The 19838-nt window shown below is 34.9% G+C and overlaps 1 protein-coding gene across 1 annotated transcript in view; it reads right to left on the bottom strand.

Moving 5' to 3' along the window:
• Positions 1-19838, bottom strand: part of MYO16 (myosin XVI) — a 675300-nt gene that overhangs the window by 598821 nt on the left and 56641 nt on the right. The window contains exon 3 of the mRNA XM_036754583.1: positions 3239-3382. Within this exon, the coding sequence (XP_036610478.1) occupies positions 3239-3382 (144 nt within the window). The remainder of the gene's footprint in view (positions 1-3238; positions 3383-19838) is intronic.

Genomic DNA, 19838 nt, shown 5'->3' with positions numbered 1-19838 from the left:
GCTGGGCCTGGAATCAGGAAGATTTATCTTCCTGAGTTCAAATCTGGTCTCAATTACTATCTGTGTAACCCTAGCAAGTCAATTAACCCTGTTTTCTTCAGTTCCTCATCTGTAAGATGAGCTGGAGAAGGAAATGGCAAACCATTTCAGTATCTTTTCCAAGAATATCCCCAAAGGGGTCATAAAGAGTTAGACATTACTGAAAAACAATAACAACAACCACCACCAATTTAATGGATTTCCTGGATTGTTCTCTAGATCCCAGAAAATCTTAAATATTAGCTGCCAAAACTGCTATTTCCCTGTGCTGTACTTTTGCTGGTCCTTGACACTGTTGTAGGATACTTCATTCCTGGCACCAACAGCAAAGGCAAATTTCTACCCATCTGGGAGAATAGTGAGGAAGCATTAATTGGACCTTTCTAAATGACTGTAGAATAGGTGTTCTGTGACTGTTCTCCAGTATGTTTCATTGTTCACTACTTGTCAGTCCCAGTTTGTGATAAAAATGGATTTTTTTTCCTAAAATACATTTTTTCTTCAGGATGTTCTATACTTATCTCAAACTCAACACATACAAAAGTGAAGTCCCTATCTTTTCCCCGAAACCTACCCCTTTTACTAACTTCCCTGTTTCTGGAGGTGGTATCACCATTGTAATAGTCACCAAGGTTCATGACCAAAGAGTAGTTCTTAATTCTGTATTCTCCCTTACCTTCTATATTCCAATTAGTTTTCAAATCTTATCGATGTTACTTCTGCAATATCTCTCTTATTTTTTCCCCCATTTCTCAACTTATGTGGCCACCATATTATCACACAAGATCCTCTTTTAGGCATCCAATACTATATCCAACTTATGTTCCCCAACTGATTTCTCTTTACACCCTTCATATACTCTTTTCTCAAGTCCAAATCACCTGCTTGCTTTTCTCCACTCATGGCATGACATCCTATCCAGGCTTCCATGCCTTGGCACAGGCTATTCCCCATGCCTAGGATGCTTTCCCTCCTCACCTTCACTTTCTGGAATCTCTAAATATCTTTAAGGCTCATTTCAATTTTCATCTCCTATGAGGGACCTTTCTTGATCCCCATAGTTGCTGATTCTCCCCTCCCCAATTTTCTTATTTTTATTTTTACATATATATATTTGTGTACATAAATATAAATGTATACACACATATGTGCATGTATACATGTGTATACACATAATACGTGTTGTTTTCCTACAGTATAATGTAAATTTCTTGAGAGCAGAAACTGGTGTATGTGTATGTGTGTATCTTTATATCCCCAGCATCTAGCCTAGAGACTGACACATAATATACACTTATTAAATGTTTTTTTTTGAGTGGACTAGAATTTAATTAATAAGGCAGAAGGAAATTATGTACTTTTCAACTGTTTGTATAGAATATTAGTGGCAAGTTAGAAATATAACACAAAGCTTCAGGCTAGATGTTATTAAAAGGTGATTTGCTCTTGGTCAGGATATACTGTCAGTGAATAAGGCACCAGTTTACATTCTCTTGGGAGTTTTGAATTATTTGAGGATGTAGCTATTACAGAGGAAACACAAATAGAGTATAACTGCAATGAATTTTAAAAATCAATCTTACAATGCTACTAAAAATTTCATAGGGAAATACCTTCCAGGAGGATATGCTAATTCCAGTCCATTATTCTGAAATCACATATGTAATTACAGACTTAACTAAATTAAATGTTACAATGACATTTTTATTCTATTCAACAAAAACCTCTTAGATGATTCAAACACACAAATATACTTAAAACTGCTTCAAACAATTAAGGATCTTGCTGCAGAATATATTGAAAATAAACTAAAAAAACCCTCTGAATAATCAAAGACTGGAAAGAGTCTAAATGAATTTTAATCCATTCCAAAGCCCTTCACATTTAGAGAAAACCTTACTATGGGAAACCATGTTTAAAGCCAATCAAAAATGGTGATTTCACACCATCATTCTGTAGCAAATTCCAGTGGTTCATGATACATCATGTCATCATATTTTCCTTCAAGAAACAGCAGTATCTTATGTGCTGATCAAACTGTGCCCTGTTGTTCTTCAATTCTATTGTCTATAGGGCAGTTTTCTCTCCTACTTCCTATGACAGCCTTTTTGCAACTGTAAAACATAGGAATGATCCATTGACTCTTCTTCACTCTAAAACATTTAATTATTTTCCTAGTTTTTCTTCCTGGTTTAATACAGTATCTTATCTTTCCTCCAACTGTACACAAAAGATCATTTTAGGGGACATATATTTTCCCTATTACAAAACACATACATGTATATATACATACTCTCATACACTATGCACACACATATATATTATATATATGCATATATATATACATACACATATACATATATATGTATGTAGACATATATAGTCACATAAACTCCTAAAGGACATTAAAAGAAAGTCAAAAGAAAAACTATGGCAAGTTCTGAGAATTCTTATTTTTCTAGACTAGTTTTCATTTATATGGTGCTTTTGTCAAGCCATCATTAAGAAAGGGAACAGCCCCTTTATCCCTCCTCCTACATTTCCACTTCTTTCCCAGAACTCTTTTATATGCATTCTAATGCCTTGCTAAAAATAAACCAAGCCAAACACCCACACCCCAACATTAGGAAGATAAAGATGCTCAGATGAAAGTCCAAAGACTTAGAAACAAAAAGCCTAATAAAGAAAAAGGAAAATAACCTTCAAATGTAACATGATTTTCATTCCTCACATGCCTATCTATCATTGAAGGCTTTTATTTTCATGCAGCTGAAATTAGTTCAAACAATTTGAAATAATTTCTCTTTTTATTATGCTCAGGGACACTATACTTGACATAATGAAGACCCATGGAGTTAATATAAGTTTTCTTTTTTTTTCTGTCTCCAAGTTAAGTTATAAAAAACAAAATGATCAGGAGAAGAAATAAAGTATATTATCTGACTTTCTTATTTTAACCAACTTGCTGGTTGTAAGGGGTTTCCAAGAATGGTGTCTAACATCACAACTAATAACCAGACACTTAAATTCTCTAATTATATTAGTTTTAGGTAAGGTACCAAGCCAGTTAAACCAATAGACTGTGTATATTTATTGAAATGATTTAGTGCATATTTTAATGACTTCATTGGCCAAGGATGTAAACTCATTAATATTATCTAATATTTCAAATAGGCACAGAAGAAATCATCTTACTTACTAAAAGCAGGAGAAGAACAATATCAGGGTGATCACATGCACAGGCAATGTGCATTGGTGTCCAAAAGTCCTCATCCTGATGATTTACATTCACTCCTTGTTCGATTAGAATTTCTGTAGTGAAGGCATTATCATAGCGAGCACACTGGGATTGAGAGAAAAAAAATAAGTTGTGAAATGTGAAAAGATGATAATAAATCACTTTCCAAATATGCAGGACTTGAAGAAACTTCAGCTCCAACTCCCCAGAAGCTGTGAAGGAATACAATTTTTCCATAGGCTTGCCAAAGAGGGAGGTGTTGCATGTGGCATCGTAAAAGGAATACTGAGACTGTGAAAAGTAGAGATGGAGGAAAGTCAATAGGAAAATGACAAATGAGAAACAAGGTAAGATTACCCAGTCTTAAGAATAATAAAATTTAGTTTCAGTTCAATATAACAAGCCACAACTTAGTGTTTATTGTATGCAGTGAACATTACTTTCATATGCTATACTTTGGCCAACCAAAATTATTTATTTATTGTTATTCATATATGACAACTACATTTATCATCTTTTTGCTTTTGCTCAGGCTGTCCTTAACGCTTGGAACACATTCTCTTCTTACTTCTGCCTTGTGGATTCTCAAGTTTCCTTCAAAGGTCAGTATAAGTGCTGTCCCCTACATGAGTCCTTTCTTGCTCCTTCCACTTACTAGTGCCTCTCTGACATAAAGACAAATATTTACTTGGTGAATATTGCATATTTAGTTAGATGTATGCAAATTTTTTCCTCCAATAGAATGTCAATTCCTTGTAGGTTACCATGTTTGGCAGTTGGTGTTGTTAAATGCCTAGCATCTAACAAAATTTCTGACATATAGGAAACAATTAAATCTTTTGATTAGTTGATAATTGAGAGAGGGGTTAGAGATAACAAATATAAATATCTATCTGTATATCCCTGAATTTTATCATTTGGTTAGGGAAAATGATAGTATAAAATGCAACACTAAAAAGTCATCAATCAGTTAATAAGCATCTATTTATTATTGTATCAATTTATTTATTATCAAGTACCTACTACATGCCAAGCACTGTGTTAAGTACTCATATGAAGCACTAAAAAGCACATGCAATGGTAAGGTACAAAACAAAGTATTATGTAAGCTTCTTACCAACCAATAGTGGAATCAGACAAAATTTCATAAAGAAGACAGTGCTTGGATTTTACGTTAAAGAAATGAGTTCAAAAGAGGACAAAAATCTATTCCAGATACAGGAGACAGCATAAGGAAAGGTACATGACTGGGAAAGCAAAGTAAGTATGCAGAGGAGAGAGAAACAATTCAATTAAGCTAAAGACAGGTAGTAAAGTGGATAAGACATTTGGCCCAGAGTCAGGAAGGTAAGTTCAAATCCAGCTTCAGAGACTTACTAGCTGTATCATTCTAGGCAATTCACTTAACCCTGTCTATCTCAGTTCCCTCAGCTATATAATGGGTATGATATTATTATCTACAGCAAAGGGTTGTTGGGAGGGCCAAATGACGTAATAACTGTTTAGTGCTTAGTATGATATTTAGCACTTAATAAGTGCTAATTTCCTTCCCTTTCTCTACCTACTATGTCCTGCAAAAAGACCAAAAAAAATCAAAACTCAGTCTATGACCTCATGGAGATGATAATGGTACTTGGAGGAGGTCCAGGTGAGAATGACATAAATAAGTATATACAGAATATATAATTAATAAAATGTAATTACAAGAGAGGGACCGTGTCAAAAGTTGGAGAGATCAGAAAAGATCTTATATTGAAGTTAGCAAATAGCATATGAATTGTGTTTTGAAAAATGTTAGGGATTCTATGAAGCAGAAATTAAGAAAGTGTCCATTTTAGGAATAGAGGACCATTTCCGCAAAGGCACAGTACAAGACAATCAAGTGTCCCAACAAATAATATTTCCTTTTCCCTCTAGATACACAATAAAGCCAGTTCTACCAATTTTTATTTGACTCTCTAAAGAAAAACTGTGAGCCATCTTTCTATTTAGCTGAAACTTCTTTTTGTCTTCTGGTTTCATCTATAACAAAAAGTCAAGATTAATAGTATGCCCAATGTTTAGTCACAGGACATTTGGGAGTAGGAACAACTACAGTAATGTTTTACATGGTCTAAAAACCATTTTTTGGTCTGTTCTGTCTCCCTTTATACCACCACTATTGCAGAAATAAATTACAGAAAGATAGGCCTGAGGATCATTTTGAATTTTTCTTTGTTTCATGGGCCAAAAAATTCAACACCAAGTGACCATCTTTTTGGTGTTGAACCTCAACATACTGAGCTAGATTATTCCTAAGCAAGTAGACACAGCCTGTCACCAAAACAATACTCAAGGCCAATCCAAGATGGTAAAAGCTGCCAACACATGTACTCTGCATGCAAAAGAGTAGAATGAAAAAAATCACCTCATAAAAAGGTGAGGCACATTGGGAAAAATAAGTTTAAGGAAATTTGTGAGAGATGCAATTAAGCAAAATTATTCCAAGAACATTCAAAGATGAAACTGAAAGGAAGACTACAGATGAAAAACCAACCAAACAAACCCTGTAAAACTTTTATGTCGTTAAAAAAAAATTACCATCAAAGATAGTGGATCAACCTCATTGGGATGTGCTATGCTCTAGGAGGAAGTTGAAATGACACTAAAGGAAATATTCTTCCTGCCCCATAGTCATCAATATCAGCCTATCTCAAATGCTGATATTTCAAGGTGAAATGTTAAAGGCTGAAAGCATTTGTTGTTTGTCCTTTGTTTTCCTAGAGGACCAGAAGCCAGTAGACAAGGAAGTGGCTTCAGGCCTCCAGATTGGGTGGGTAAGTTAGCACTGATGAGAACTGAGAGCTGGCTAGCCTTTACTTCTGAACTCCCTGTCTCTTTCCATCTCTACTCTATAAAGTTATCAGTTAGTGGAGTCTCAATGCAGATTGAAGCATACTTTAAAAAAAAACTCTTGTTTTGTTGTTGTTTTCTTTTGGGTTTTTTGGTCTGTGCTTTCTTGCACAACATGGCTAATAGAGAAAAATCTTTTGCATGACTATACATGTATAGCAGTTGCTTACCATCTGAGGGAGTGAGGAGAGGAGGGAGGGATAGAATTTGGAATGCAAAATTTAAAAAAAGAATGTTAAAATTGTTTTTATATGTCATTGGGGAAAATAAAATATAAGGAATGAAAAAATAAAGTTATCAGTCAGGGAATGCATTGGTACTTTTAATAAGAAGACCTATGGTGTCTTGTGCATTTCTATTTGAGGAAAATGAAAACAAAAAGAAATGGAATTTTTTGAAAAAGATAACTTGCAGTTTGTGATAAAGAAGAAGTTCCAGATAGAAGGGTTGTTAAAATTACATTGTGATACTTTAAAAGTGGAGGAGGGGACACAGAGTATTTTTGTTACCTCATCCATTAAATTTAATATGCATATATTTTAAAACTGTATAGAACAGAATTTAACAATTTCTTCCATGATATTCTTGGTTTTTTTAAATATGTAAATATTAGAATTTATTCATTAAGTTGACAATACAAAAAAAACAAGCAAAAATTTAGAATAATAAATTCACTGTTCTCAGCTTTCACCATAGCCCTTGTAGATTTGGATGGAAATCAAAAAAAGAAAATCATAGAAAGGAGAGGTTTTCATATTAAATGTATTAGAGATTCACAGTTGACTTTACCCTTGTTTCTTTTAAGATTTTTGGCATGTGGCCAAAGTGCTATGAAACTGCAGACTCTTTGATCCAGCAATACCACTACTAGGTCTGTATCCTAAAGAGATAATAAAAAAGGGAAAAGGACCCACATGTACAAAAATACTTATAGAAGCTCTTTTTCTGGTGGCCAAGAATTGGAAATTGAGGGGATGCCTATCAATTAGGGAATGGCTGAGTAAGTTGTGGTATATGAATGTAAAAGGATACTATTGTTCCATGAGAAATGAAGAGCAGGTGGACTTCAGAAAAACCAGAAAAGATTTGTATCATCTGATGCTGAGTGAAGTGAGTAGAACCAGAAGAACATTGTACACAGTAACAGCAACATGGTACAATGGCAAACTTTGATAGACTTACCTCTTCTGAGCAATGTAATGATTTAAGATAATTCCAAAAGTCTCATGATGGAAAATCCTATCCACATCCAGACAAATAACTATGAAGATTGAGGCACACTATTTTTCCTTTTGTTGTTGTTGTTTTTTTTTTCTTTCTCATGTTCCCCCCTCCCTTTTTGGTTCTAATTCTTCTTTACAACATGACTAATGTGGAAATATGTTTAATATGATTGTACATGTATGGCCTATATCAGATTGCACGCCATCTTGGGGAGGGGGAGGAAAGGAGGGGAGAAAATTTAAAACTCAAAATCTTTTTTAAAAAGTGAATGTTGAAAACTAAAAAAAAAATTTAAAAAAGAAAAGATTTTGGGTATATGGACCACTTAAAAGGAAAAAAAAAACTTTCATAACTATTTTGTTTAGAATAGTTATTTCAACATGCAGGAGATTACCTGTGTAGGAACTCACTCCACCAATGCAGATCATAAAGGTAGATGTAACTTGTAGGCTTCTAGAGTTGCTTGGTATCCTGAGTTATTAGGTAATTTGCCCATAAGTTACACAGCTTTTATGTATCAGAGGAAGGAGATGAATCCAGGTCTTCCTGGTTTGAAGGCCATACTTTTATTCATTTTGCCATGTTGCTTCTTATGCCTAATTCATCTTCTGATAATCTTTTGCATAACATATATGAGTTTGAGAATAATGGAAACATAGAGTTGGAGGAGACTAGAAAGATAATTTCATCTAGTCAAAATTTGACAAGAAATTTCATCCAACCTAAATTTGGCCAGGAATCTGTTATATAGCATCATTAAAAATGCATGATTCAGGGTCCTTCTGAAGCCCTTCAGTGATGATAAATTCAATATTTGCTGAGGTAACCTATTCCAATTTTCATTGGCTTTAATTGTTAGGATTTTTCTTTCTTAAATCAAGCCCAAATCTTCCTCTCTTCAAGTTCCACTACTTGGTCCTAGATCTGCCACATGGATTCAAACAAAACACATTTAAATACTCTTCCTCAACAGTTCTATCAATTATTTGATCTTCATCTTTATCTTGGCATATTTTTTACTAGGCCTTTGTTTTTGTTTTTTCTTAGCATATCACATTTCTTGAGAGGTACAATTGAATAAAAAGATTAGTATGATCATATAATCTTTATGTAAGTATTTTAAAGATGTCCTTGCCAGTCTGACATGATAGTATATTCCTGTAATCCCTGACACTGAGGAGGCTGAGGCTGATGGATAACTCATGCTTGGGAGTTCTGAGCAGCAGTGAGCTAAACTGATTAGATACCTGCACTAAGTTCAGCAACAATATGAAGAGTCCCTGAGACTGGACCACCAGGCTGTCTAAGGAGGGGTCCAGGTCAGAAAAAGTGCTAGTGCCGATCATCAGTAGAATTGCGCCATGGAGGCCAAAGCACTTCTAGCCAAGGGAGATAGTCTCAAAAACAAACCAAAAAAGCATATTCTATTGCTAAAATCATGCACAATATCGTAAGACTTAGTTGCAAGCTATTTGTTAAAGGATAGTCTAAGACCAAGAAAGGAAAGAGCTACTATCTGTGCCTCATTAGTTTCATACTCTAATAGGGTCTCTCCCAATCATTTCTATTCCATTAAACAACTTAAATTTCTCATAGCATGAAAGATACAATAGAAAGGAAGAATATGGTTATCTCTAAGAGCCAGAACAGCCCAGTGACCCAAATAAGCAGCTTTGGGTGAGGGAATTTCTTTTACTATTGGAAACCTGAATGCTACAGTTGCCACATTTAAATTTATATTTACTGACTCATCACATTTGTAATGAGTAGCAGAGGAGTTGAAGTTTACTCACATTATATGCAACATTCTCCAGCTCTTTTATTAATAGAAAATGGCTTCTTTTCAAAATTCAGTCTTAGGAGTTTTAAAGAAAATTTATTTTTTCATCTGTTTTTGTTTAAGAATGATTTAGGGGAGTATGATGTGATTTTTCTTTATTTCTCTCATAATAATGAATTTATTCATGGATACTGCTATGAAATGACTTGTGAGATTTTAATATTTTGTTTAAGGATATACCCCGAGAATTAAACATAGCAACTTCTGGAAATTGACAGCAGCAGAAGAAAAGTGTCTGGGTTGAAAAATCCCAGGGATACTCAACACATTTTATATGTGTGTGTGTATGCATGTATGTGTGTTTGTATGTATGTGTTTACACATACATACATGGAAAGCTCATTGATGTATTATGATGGACTAGTGCTGAAGGCAAAGCATTGCTCTAACCAAGTGTCTGTAGAGAAGACATTACTGCTCATAATGCTAGGATGAGCTAGGAATCACCAACTATGAGGCTGTGAACAAGACGGACCATAGCCAAGTCTTATCTGCCTTGCTACTAAATCCAAAAGTCCTCCAGAATTTACTATTTGCTCTGCTACTTTACCCTTTTGACTTTCTGGCCTGGTTACCCATTTCTCAATCAATGATTATTTTATTTATAGCTCTTTGCTACTACAAACAGTATTTCTGTAAGTATTTGAGGGTATATAATGTTTTTCTTTTTGTTAGTGAGATTCTTAGGGTTATATTCTTAGGAGTCATATATCTATGTCAAAGGAAATGGACGTTTTAGTTTTGGAAAGTCAATTTAGTCAGTCAACAGTCATTTATTGAGCACATACTATATTCCAGACATAATGCTAGATGCTGGGGATACAAAGAAGGGCAAAACAAAACAAAACAAAAAAATTTTGTCTCAATGAGTTGAGGGTCAGATGATGAAGATAGCATGCAAAAATATGTAGAAACAAAATATATACAAGATAAAATATTTGGAAAGCATAATTTAAATTGCTTTCAAAAATTCACCTCATTAATGTTCCTGTCTTTACAAAAGATCTGAAACATTATCACCTTTTATTACCTTTGCCAATTTCCTGGATGATAGAAATTAAATCCCCAGGATTGTTCTGATGTATATTTCTCACATTATTATTAATTTGGAACATTTTTATATGATTATTAATAGCTTGCAGAACTTTTCGGAATTATTTGTACATATCCTTTCACCATTTTTCTTTTTGGGAAATAGCTTTTTGTTTCTTATCTACATATCTTGAATTCCAAACTCTTACCTTGTCCAATATATTTGATACAAATATCTCCCTCCCCCCTACTCCCAGCATTGACAATTTTTCTACTTTGTTTTGATGTATTAATTTTGTTTCTGTAATTTTTTTTCAATTTTATGTATTAAAAATTTCCTATTTTATCTTTCATAATTGCCTTTATCCCTTGGTGTTTTTTTTGTTATTGTTATTTTATAATTCATCTCCTCCTACCCACAGCTAGGAAAGGTATATGATCCATTATGATTCTTTTGGATTTTGTCATATATAATCCTTAACATTCAGGTCACATATACACTTTGAATTTATTATGGAATATAGTACAAGCTGTTGGTCTAAGCCGAATTTCTGTCAGATTACTTTTCAGCTTTGTCAGAAGTTATATCAAATGGGGAGTTCTTTCCTAGGTAATATTCATTTTTGTGTTTTAAAATAACATTGTTGAGCTCCATTATATGTTATTCTCCCTGTCCAGTCTGTTACATTGATCTATTTTCTGACGGGATATTATGGTAATTAGAGTGGGACTTTTTTACTGTTTTCTCTTTTGGAATGCTAAGGCATTCAAGTACCTTGCCTTTCAAATGAAATGGCAAGCAAAGTGGACTTTTTGTTGTCTTTGTTTTAGGGTGCTTCTCAGCACTAAGGAATCTTTGATTGAATTGGGAGTCTTTGATGACCTGCTTATGTCAAGGGAAGGCCTAGTTCAAGTGGGTTTGAGTCTCATGGTTGTGATGCCCTCTGACCCTGAAGAAGTGCATATAAACTCAGAGGTTAGCATTTTGCCTTTGGGGGAACACTCATTGAAAGAGTGTTGGTGACTCGACTCTGGGTAGCCATTGAAGCAGTGCCCCCAGCTTTGAAAAACCCAGATATTGGTGCTTCTCTGGTAACTATGTATTGAGATATTGGACAAAGAGCTAGAAGCCTGTCTGCTGGTTTGTGTTATTTGCTTTGTTTATATAATTTCTGCTTGTAATTTCTGTTTGTATTCCCTTTGAAGTTGAGGGTGCTGACTTTTCTCCCTGAGAGCTAAGTGAACGATACATGTATGTTTAATTAAAGTAAGATTATTAACCCCTTAAAGTTGCTTTCCTTAGAAAACTGATCAAAAGAATCTGTGCTAGCAGCCCTCCTATGTGCTCTTGTTGATCTTGTTGGTCTTTCACCTTCACAGCAGCTGCTAGCAACAATGTTGTTACATGAAGGCAAGGGAAGCAAGGTTATTCTCGCAAACAGGGAATATCTCCGTTTTCTCTTTATAACTCCAGCACTTAGAGTTCTTGGCACAGAGCAAGTGCTTCACAAATGGCATTAGTTTAATTCATTTAAATGAATCAACTAGCTCCAGACAGATATTTATACAATCACATATCTTAATTTGGGGCTTCCAACAGTTACTAGTAATATAACCTTGGGGAAGATATAATTCTGCATCTCTTCTTCATTTGTAAAATGAGAACCTTAGACTAAATCAATAATTCTCAAACTTCTTTGGTCTCAGGATTAAAAAAAATAAACATTTAATTTTTAATTTAAAAATCTTAAATTTTAAAAATTATTGAGGACCCCACAAAGGTTTTGTTCATGTTAGTTATACAGAGGTAGGTATGAACTAGAGGCGGCTTCTATTGATTCAGGAAAGAATCAACTTTCAAATATTCATTTTGAGCATTCATACCTTGGAAATTGGCTAATGCTACTAATAAGGACTTGATTTATGGTTTTTAAAATTATCTAAACTTAAGAAATTATGGATAAAATATTAATCAAGCAGATTAAACTTAAAAGTGTGGCATGCATGAAAGGATTCTTTTAGACAGGAGGATGTTAACTGTCTATCAGGACATCCCTGTTTATGTCTATTAATATTTATCAAACTAGAAATTAAAACTGATAAATTTAAAAAATATTCATTTTAAAACAATTATGTTTGCATAATCTTATGAAAAATAAGTATTTTCTGAACAAAAATATGAGAAAGTTCTCATTGTTTTATTTATTTTTGCAAACCTCTTTAATGGCTGGCTTCATAGAAGAAAGTGGCATTCTCACATGGACTTTTGCATTGGATCTAGTCTGATGTGGTATTTTTGGTTGCAGTACATGAAGAAAATCCAGCCTTATACAAATATGCATTTGGAAAAGCAAAGGGTATTTTAACAGACAAATAACATCTTAGTGTTATCATGAAAATAATTTTAACTTTGTAACTCTCTACAATGGTCTTGTGGATTTGCAGGGATTCTCAAATCATACTTTGAGAATTTGTACTAGATCTCCAAAGACAATTGGAACTTGAAAGGTCTATGGATATGTGCTAGGATGCTACAGTTGCATTATGAGGCTACTAAATGGATTAAGAAGAAAAAAACAACATTAACTACCTTGTAAATGGAATGATTATTTGATAAATTCATTGTATTCTATGATAAAACATATTGTCCTTCATTCCTAGAAGCACTGGCTCTCTTCAGCACAGGTGTTGCCTTTCCCAAGAAGCCTTCTCTAATCAATCTACCTATTAGTGCTCTTTCTGTCCTCAAATGAACTTGTGTTTGATTATCTGTGTGCACATTGTATCCCCAGGAGAATATAAGCTGCTTGAAGGCAAACACTACTTCACTTGCTTGTCTTCAAATCCCCAAAGCCTAGCACAATGATTTGGATACAGTAAGCCTTTACTAAATATTGGTTAAATTTTCTGCATTTTAACACTTTTAAATTGTTCATAAACATAACAAATGATCTTTCTACACAAAACTACATAACAAGGCAATTGCTTTAGATTAAGTAACTCCCCAACTCACAGAGTAGTCCTTTAAATAAGTGTTTGGTTTTTTTACATAAAAACACAAAAAGCTACTTAAAGCTTTAAAAAATCATCTTTCCTGTGGGTGCTTACATAAAGGATAACTTAACAGCTACATTTCCCCTAGCTCACTAAATAGTATTCCTTGAGAAATGTCTAACTTAATCTGTTTGAATTATAGGAAAATGACTGGAGTAGTATTTTGAATCCATTTATGTATTCATTCATCAGGCATTTATTAAGCACCTATCAGATACAGGGCATTGTGCTCCGCTCTGTGAGTAAAAAGACAAAGAAGAAATTGTAACTAATGTGAAGGAGCTTACATTCCATGACATTCACTGAAATCCAAGGTCATTGTGCTTTTCAAATTTCCTGCTGCCATATAAGGATGGGTTATCCACTGTTTTCTTTAGGAGAGATTTCTGTAGAATTCACATTTGACTTTAAAAAAGACTTTTTAAAAAGCTTTAACTTTAATGCATTTTTCAAAATGTATTACGGCAGAATATACAAACATGTTGCTATTGTTAATTCACATTTAAACTTTAAGCAAGTCTCATAGCACAAAAAAGACATATCTTAAGATATTTCTCACAAACTTCCTACTTATTTTGCCAATCTGCCTATAGTATATCTATATCTATACCTGTATCTAACTCTGCATTTCTTTACATAGTCATCTATATGTGTATGTATATCTATAAAATTATAGATAGAGGTAGCTCAAGAGATAGATACAGATTAGATATATAGAGAGATAAATACAGATATCTACAAATACAGATATGGAATGGAATAACATAGTAAAATTGAGTATTTCTATTTTTTCTTTTTTGGGGAACGAAGCAGCACAGTGGATAGAGTGCCAGACTTGGAATCAAGAAGATTCAAGTTCAAATCTAGTCTCAGACACTTACTATCTGTGTGATCCTGGGCAAGTCAATTAACACTCATTTGCCTCAGTTTCCTCATCTGTAGAATGAGCTAGAAGAAATAGAAAACTACTCCAGTATTTTTGCAAAAAAAGGGGGGGTTCACAAAGAGTCAGATATGACTGAAAACAATTAAACAACAACAACAACAAAATTTGTTGTTTATATTACTCTGATTGTGACAATGAGGCTATTATTTTTGGTTTAAACAATTCACATTCATCATAAAGATGGATAGCATGTGAGCAAAAGTTTGTTTTCTGGTCACACTTGGACATGGCTTTGACTGGATAAAGAAAATATCTAATCCTTCACATTATTGGAATCAAAAACATTTTGGAATTTGATGAAATATCTCTAAATTCCTTAGGATCTATATGATCCTATAGAAATCAGAGACTTCTGAACTAGTTTTCATATACGAGAAATTAAAAATCTCTATCATTGGAAAAGATCTCTTAAAAGCTATCAACTGTAATATTCTATCTAATCCAGTGAATCCCTTCTAAAACATACCTGCCAGGTGGACATTTAGCTTCTTTCTGACTCTTTCTAAAGAGTATCACTTACTACCTACATCTTCATCTACACAAAAATGCAGTGAATTTTTGTCACCATAACACATTGCAAGAGCATGTTTGATAACACAAGACATTTCTACTTTGTAAGTACTTCTTGCCTGTTGAATATTTATATTTCAGATTACTTTTCTGCAGATGTATTAGCTTGCGTTTTCTGAGGCAAATTGCATTTATGATTTCTACGCACGTTCTGAACACCAATACCTAACTTCACATCACAGTAGAAGCTCATTATAACATTGCATTGCTGACAAGAATCAGTCATATTCCTGGTTACATCATATGCCCCAAATATAACCCCCTCATAACCCCAGAATCATAATCTGGTGATTATGCAGTTAGCCTATAAAATAAATGCTGATTATATTTCTCTGACCAACAACATTATATTTATACCATGTTTTTTAAATTTATTTCATGAGACTCACATTTAAGCAATATCTTTGAAATGAGCCATGTTTTATATCATATTCCTGATTTTCAACATAGCTTTTATTCAGCTGATTTTCTATAGCATTTGTTTTTTTGCTACTTTACCTTAAATTATTAGTTAAGCCATAATTAAACTTAAGCTCTTCATAAACTTTATTATTTTATTCTATAATGCACCAGCTTATTGTAGAGGAAAAAACAATGAATTTGTAATAATCAAGATCTGAATTCAAATCTTAATTCTAAATAAGTCACTTTATTTCTCTGCACTATCAATTTTTTATCTGTCAGATAATATGAACTTCAGAAAAAGAGTATATCCAGATCCTGGGTAGTTCAAGTGATGAATCCCCTGAAGTCATTGTATTATCTGAATTCCTATTTCATATTTCCATTAGGCTAACACCAGTTATCATGTTTTACGTAATTATTACTTCAAATAGTGAAAATTGTAATACATTTACCACTTCAGGGGATTGAGTTATCATATTAATTGGGATCTAGCTATAATTAGTTTGGTGAGGGGCTTTGAGTCCATGTTATATGTGTATCAGTCAAAGCATGTGGGGTCCTTTGGCAAGGAAATAAGAAGACTCCAGGTTGGTAAGGTAGATGGGGGAGATGATGAATATCTTCAAGCAGTTGAAGAGCTATAGTGTGAAAGGAGGGTTAGACTTGTTCTTTTTTGCCACAAAGGGCACAACTGAGAGCTGTAATGTTAATGAGATTTGAAGATCTTCCCCACCAATTAATAGGCTTCACAGCGAGTTCATTAAAGGAAGCTTCATTAGGGGAGGCTTGTTTTGTAGGAAGGCCCACACCCTTTGCTAATTTCTAATTAGGTACTGGGTCACTAGGGTTGTGATGCCCTTTGGCTCTGAGAAGTGTATATATACACCATGAGGTTAGCATTTTGCTTTAGGGCTCACTCATTGGAAGAGTGTTCATGTGATTTGGCCAGATGAGACTCTGGGTAGCCATTAAGGAGCCCTCCCTACCGCCCCCTGCCAGCTTTGAGTAGCCAGTACTTCCCTCTCTGGTAACTATATATTTACTGATTTTGGTCAGACAGTTGGAAGACCTGTCTATTGGCCTTTACTGTTTGTATTTGCTCTGTTTATATAATTTCTGCTTGTAATTTCTGTTTGTATTTTCTCAGAGTTCAGGGTGCTGACTTTTCTCCTGACCTAAGTGAATGATATGTTTAATTAAAATAAGATTGTTGACCCCTTTAAACTTGCTTTCCTTCAGAAAAGCAGATTGAACCTATGCTAGCAGCCCTCCTGTGTGCTGGCATTATTGGTCTTATACCCCCACAGCAGCTGCAAGTAGCACTGGCTGTTACAAGGGCAAAGAATGAAAAGTTTCAGAAAGGGAAACTAAGGCTTGATGTAAGGAAAAACAACTTAACAATTAAAGCTATACAAAAGTAGAACTGGCAATGCTTTAAAGGTGATGAGTTCTCCCAACTCAGGAGTCATCAATAATATTTTTGATAACCACTAGTTAGGCATTATATGGTGAAAATTCCTTTTATTCATGGGTTGTATAAAATTGCCCTCAGATCTCTTCCAGCTATCACATTTTGTGATGATCATCTCTAAGGTCCCTTCCATGTCTTATTTCTATGATAGTATTAAAAAGAGACATTAAGATTTCAAAGAGTTTACCCCAGCATGAGGCTTAAGAAAAGCATTGAAATATAAACTCCCCTTCAACAATCCCTCTCAAAGAGACTATGGATAATGGCATTATACTTTTTAGAAGGAACGATATCTTTGGGTGAGAAAAAATTTAAATGTGATTCTGATGTGAATTAGGTGTCATCTTTGGAGTTACTCCACATAGGAATATGTGTGAGGCATTAAGAAAAAGGATGGAGAGAAGGTTTATTTGTTTTGTTTGTTTGCTTTATGTCTAAAAGACTGAGTGAATTAATTGTCAAAGAGAGTCTTAAGAAATATGTCTTGAGGGGGCAGAGCCAAGATGGTGGAGTAGAAGCAGACACTTGCTTGAGCTCTCCCCAGAACCCCTCCAAATACCTGTAAAAATGACTCAACAAATTCCAGAGCAGCAGAACCCACAAAATCACAGAATGAAACAGATTTCCAGCCTGAGACAACCTGGAAGGTTGACAGAAAAGGTCTGTTGCAACAGGCTGAGAGAGGAGTGCAGTCTAGTGTGGGCTAATGCCAGCACAGACTGGGCCCCAGCAAACCTGGAGCAGGCCCCAGGGGGCTGAATCACTGGCAGCTGTGGTGGTTTCCAGACTTCTCAACCTACAAACACCAAAGACAACTTAGAAGGTAAGTAGGAAAGGTTTGTTGGACCTGGGTGAGAGAGGAATGTGGTCCACCCCAGACCCAGCATGGTAGCAGCTGCAGTTTCTTCTAGATCTCTTAACCCACAGATGGGGGGCAGGGCAGTAATAAAGTCATTGATCACAGGAGGATTGCTGGGATCTCTTTGCTGGAGCAGAGGCAAGATTTTCTTGCTTCATCCATGCTTGGATCTAGGTAGCAGTCCTGAGGAGGAATGCTGGTGTGACAGATCTTGGGGCAGCAGTGAAGAGGGAATCTTCCTCACAGTTCCAAGGCAGAAAAGGGTGCTTGTGGTTACTCAGACCAGAGCACAGGCAAGGAGAGGAGTAAACACCTCTCCTTTGGTCATACCACCTTGGAATAACTGAAGATTTATAGGTCCCTAGAAGTATCTCTGAAAACAGCTGCACAAAAACCCTAAAGGTTGGCACAGTACACCTTCCACAACAGAAGCAGAGTCCTACCTTGAGTTTAAAAAGTCGAGTAATTGGCTGGGAAAATGAACAAATAGTGTGGGGAAAAATCAGACTATAGAATCTTATTTTGGTGACAAGGAAGATCAAAACATAAAACCAGAAGAAGACAACAGAGTCAAAGCTCCTACATCTGTGATGCCAATCAGTGGTTAAAGACCTTTTCCACCCATTCAATAGGCCTCAGGTGGGGCTAGTTAAGGGAAGCTTGATTAAAAGTTTGTAGACTGGCTTATACCCTTTACTTACTAAGCACTAAACCTCAGGCCTACACACTTTCACTGATTGAGCGTGAAGCCCTTGAGCCCTAAAAAGAGTATATATACCCATAAGGTAGGCATTGTAAGATCAGAATTCAGCCCAAGGAAAAGGAGTAAGTACTCCAAGTTCACAGAGCTGCAGTGAGTGCCAAGCTGACAGTGGAAACCAGGGAGCAGCAAAGACCAGAGAACTGAGAGGGGAGAGGATGCAGACAGTTGAGATTCATGAGTGTTTACAGGAAGGCCCCAGCAGGGGGGAAGGTTACAGGATGACTTTGTTCCTTGCTGTAATACTATATTATAATTTCTTTCTTGTTACATTGATGTGGACTTACTGGTTTTAGAATACAATTACTGCTATATTGAATTGGGGTTATTGGTTCTGGGATTCGATGGTCTGATGTCTAAATAAATAAACTTCCCCTGCCTTCTACATAGAGAATCTCTTATACTTTGTGATTCCGGACTATACAGGCATGTTCATGGCTGTCTTTGAGGTCATGAATCTTGCCTTACTGATACAACATCCAAAGGCTCCAAGAAAAATACAAATTGGTCACAGGCCATGGAAGACTTCAGAAAGGGTTTCGAAAATCAAGTGAGAGAAGTAGAGGAAAAATTGGGCAGAGAAATGAGAGTGATGGAAGAAAATCATAAAAAACAAGTCAACACCTTGCTAAAGGAAACCTGAAAAATTACTGAAGAAAGGAAAAAAAAAAGACATATGTCTTGAGAGAATTGAATTTGTGTCTAATGTTAGCCGTTCCTGGCAGCAGGGGGGGGAAGGGGGAAAAAAGAAATTTGTATGATATTTGTTGTTTATTTTTTGTGTGCAATCGTCTTTTTATGCTATTTTATGGAAATGCTCGTTTATTCTGTAAATTAAAAATAAAAATTAAAACATTTAGTGAATTGAACTTTATCCTATGGAGAAGATACACTATCAAAGAGGTAACCATTTCTTGAGAGGCTCTGAATGACCATTTTGAAACAATTATATTTCTTGAATTGTGAGTTAGAAGTTGCAGTTGATATAATTCCTTTATCTTTCTCATAGCTTGTACAATGTTGAAATATTTAAGTGTATCTTTGAATTATTTGATACATTGCTAATAAAGTGTATAATCCATAACATTAGTTTCTTTTAAGCCTATGAGAGCAGGGAGGTTGAGACCATACAAAGTGGAACAAAAGCTTGGAAAAAGAAGTTTCTCCATTTTATTTATAAACCAGAGTAGGGGCTTTGGCAAAGTTATCAGAGAAGAAGCTTCTTTGGGTTATTTATACCCTGGGGTGGGATCTTTGAGCCAATTTATTAGTTAATGAAAGACTTGTCATTTCTGTTACTTTATAAGAAAATATCAGAACATACTCTGTCTCAGAACTCAAGATGAGGATTAATAAGGAAATAAACCTTTAGCAAGTGAAGATACCACTCTGCTTAAGCTACACATCAGGCAGTGTTGACTCAAAAACCAGCTACACAAATAACTATAATTCAAAATAAAACATGATAAATTTTGGAATTATATAGTGTTAAATTCAGAGGGAGAGAG

Source organism: Trichosurus vulpecula, chromosome 4, assembly GCF_011100635.1.
Source record: "Trichosurus vulpecula isolate mTriVul1 chromosome 4, mTriVul1.pri, whole genome shotgun sequence".
NCBI classification, from domain to species: domain Eukaryota; kingdom Metazoa; phylum Chordata; class Mammalia; order Diprotodontia; family Phalangeridae; genus Trichosurus; species Trichosurus vulpecula.
The sequence above is the reverse complement of the archived record's forward strand: the minus strand, read 5'-3'. Positions and strand labels throughout refer to the sequence as shown.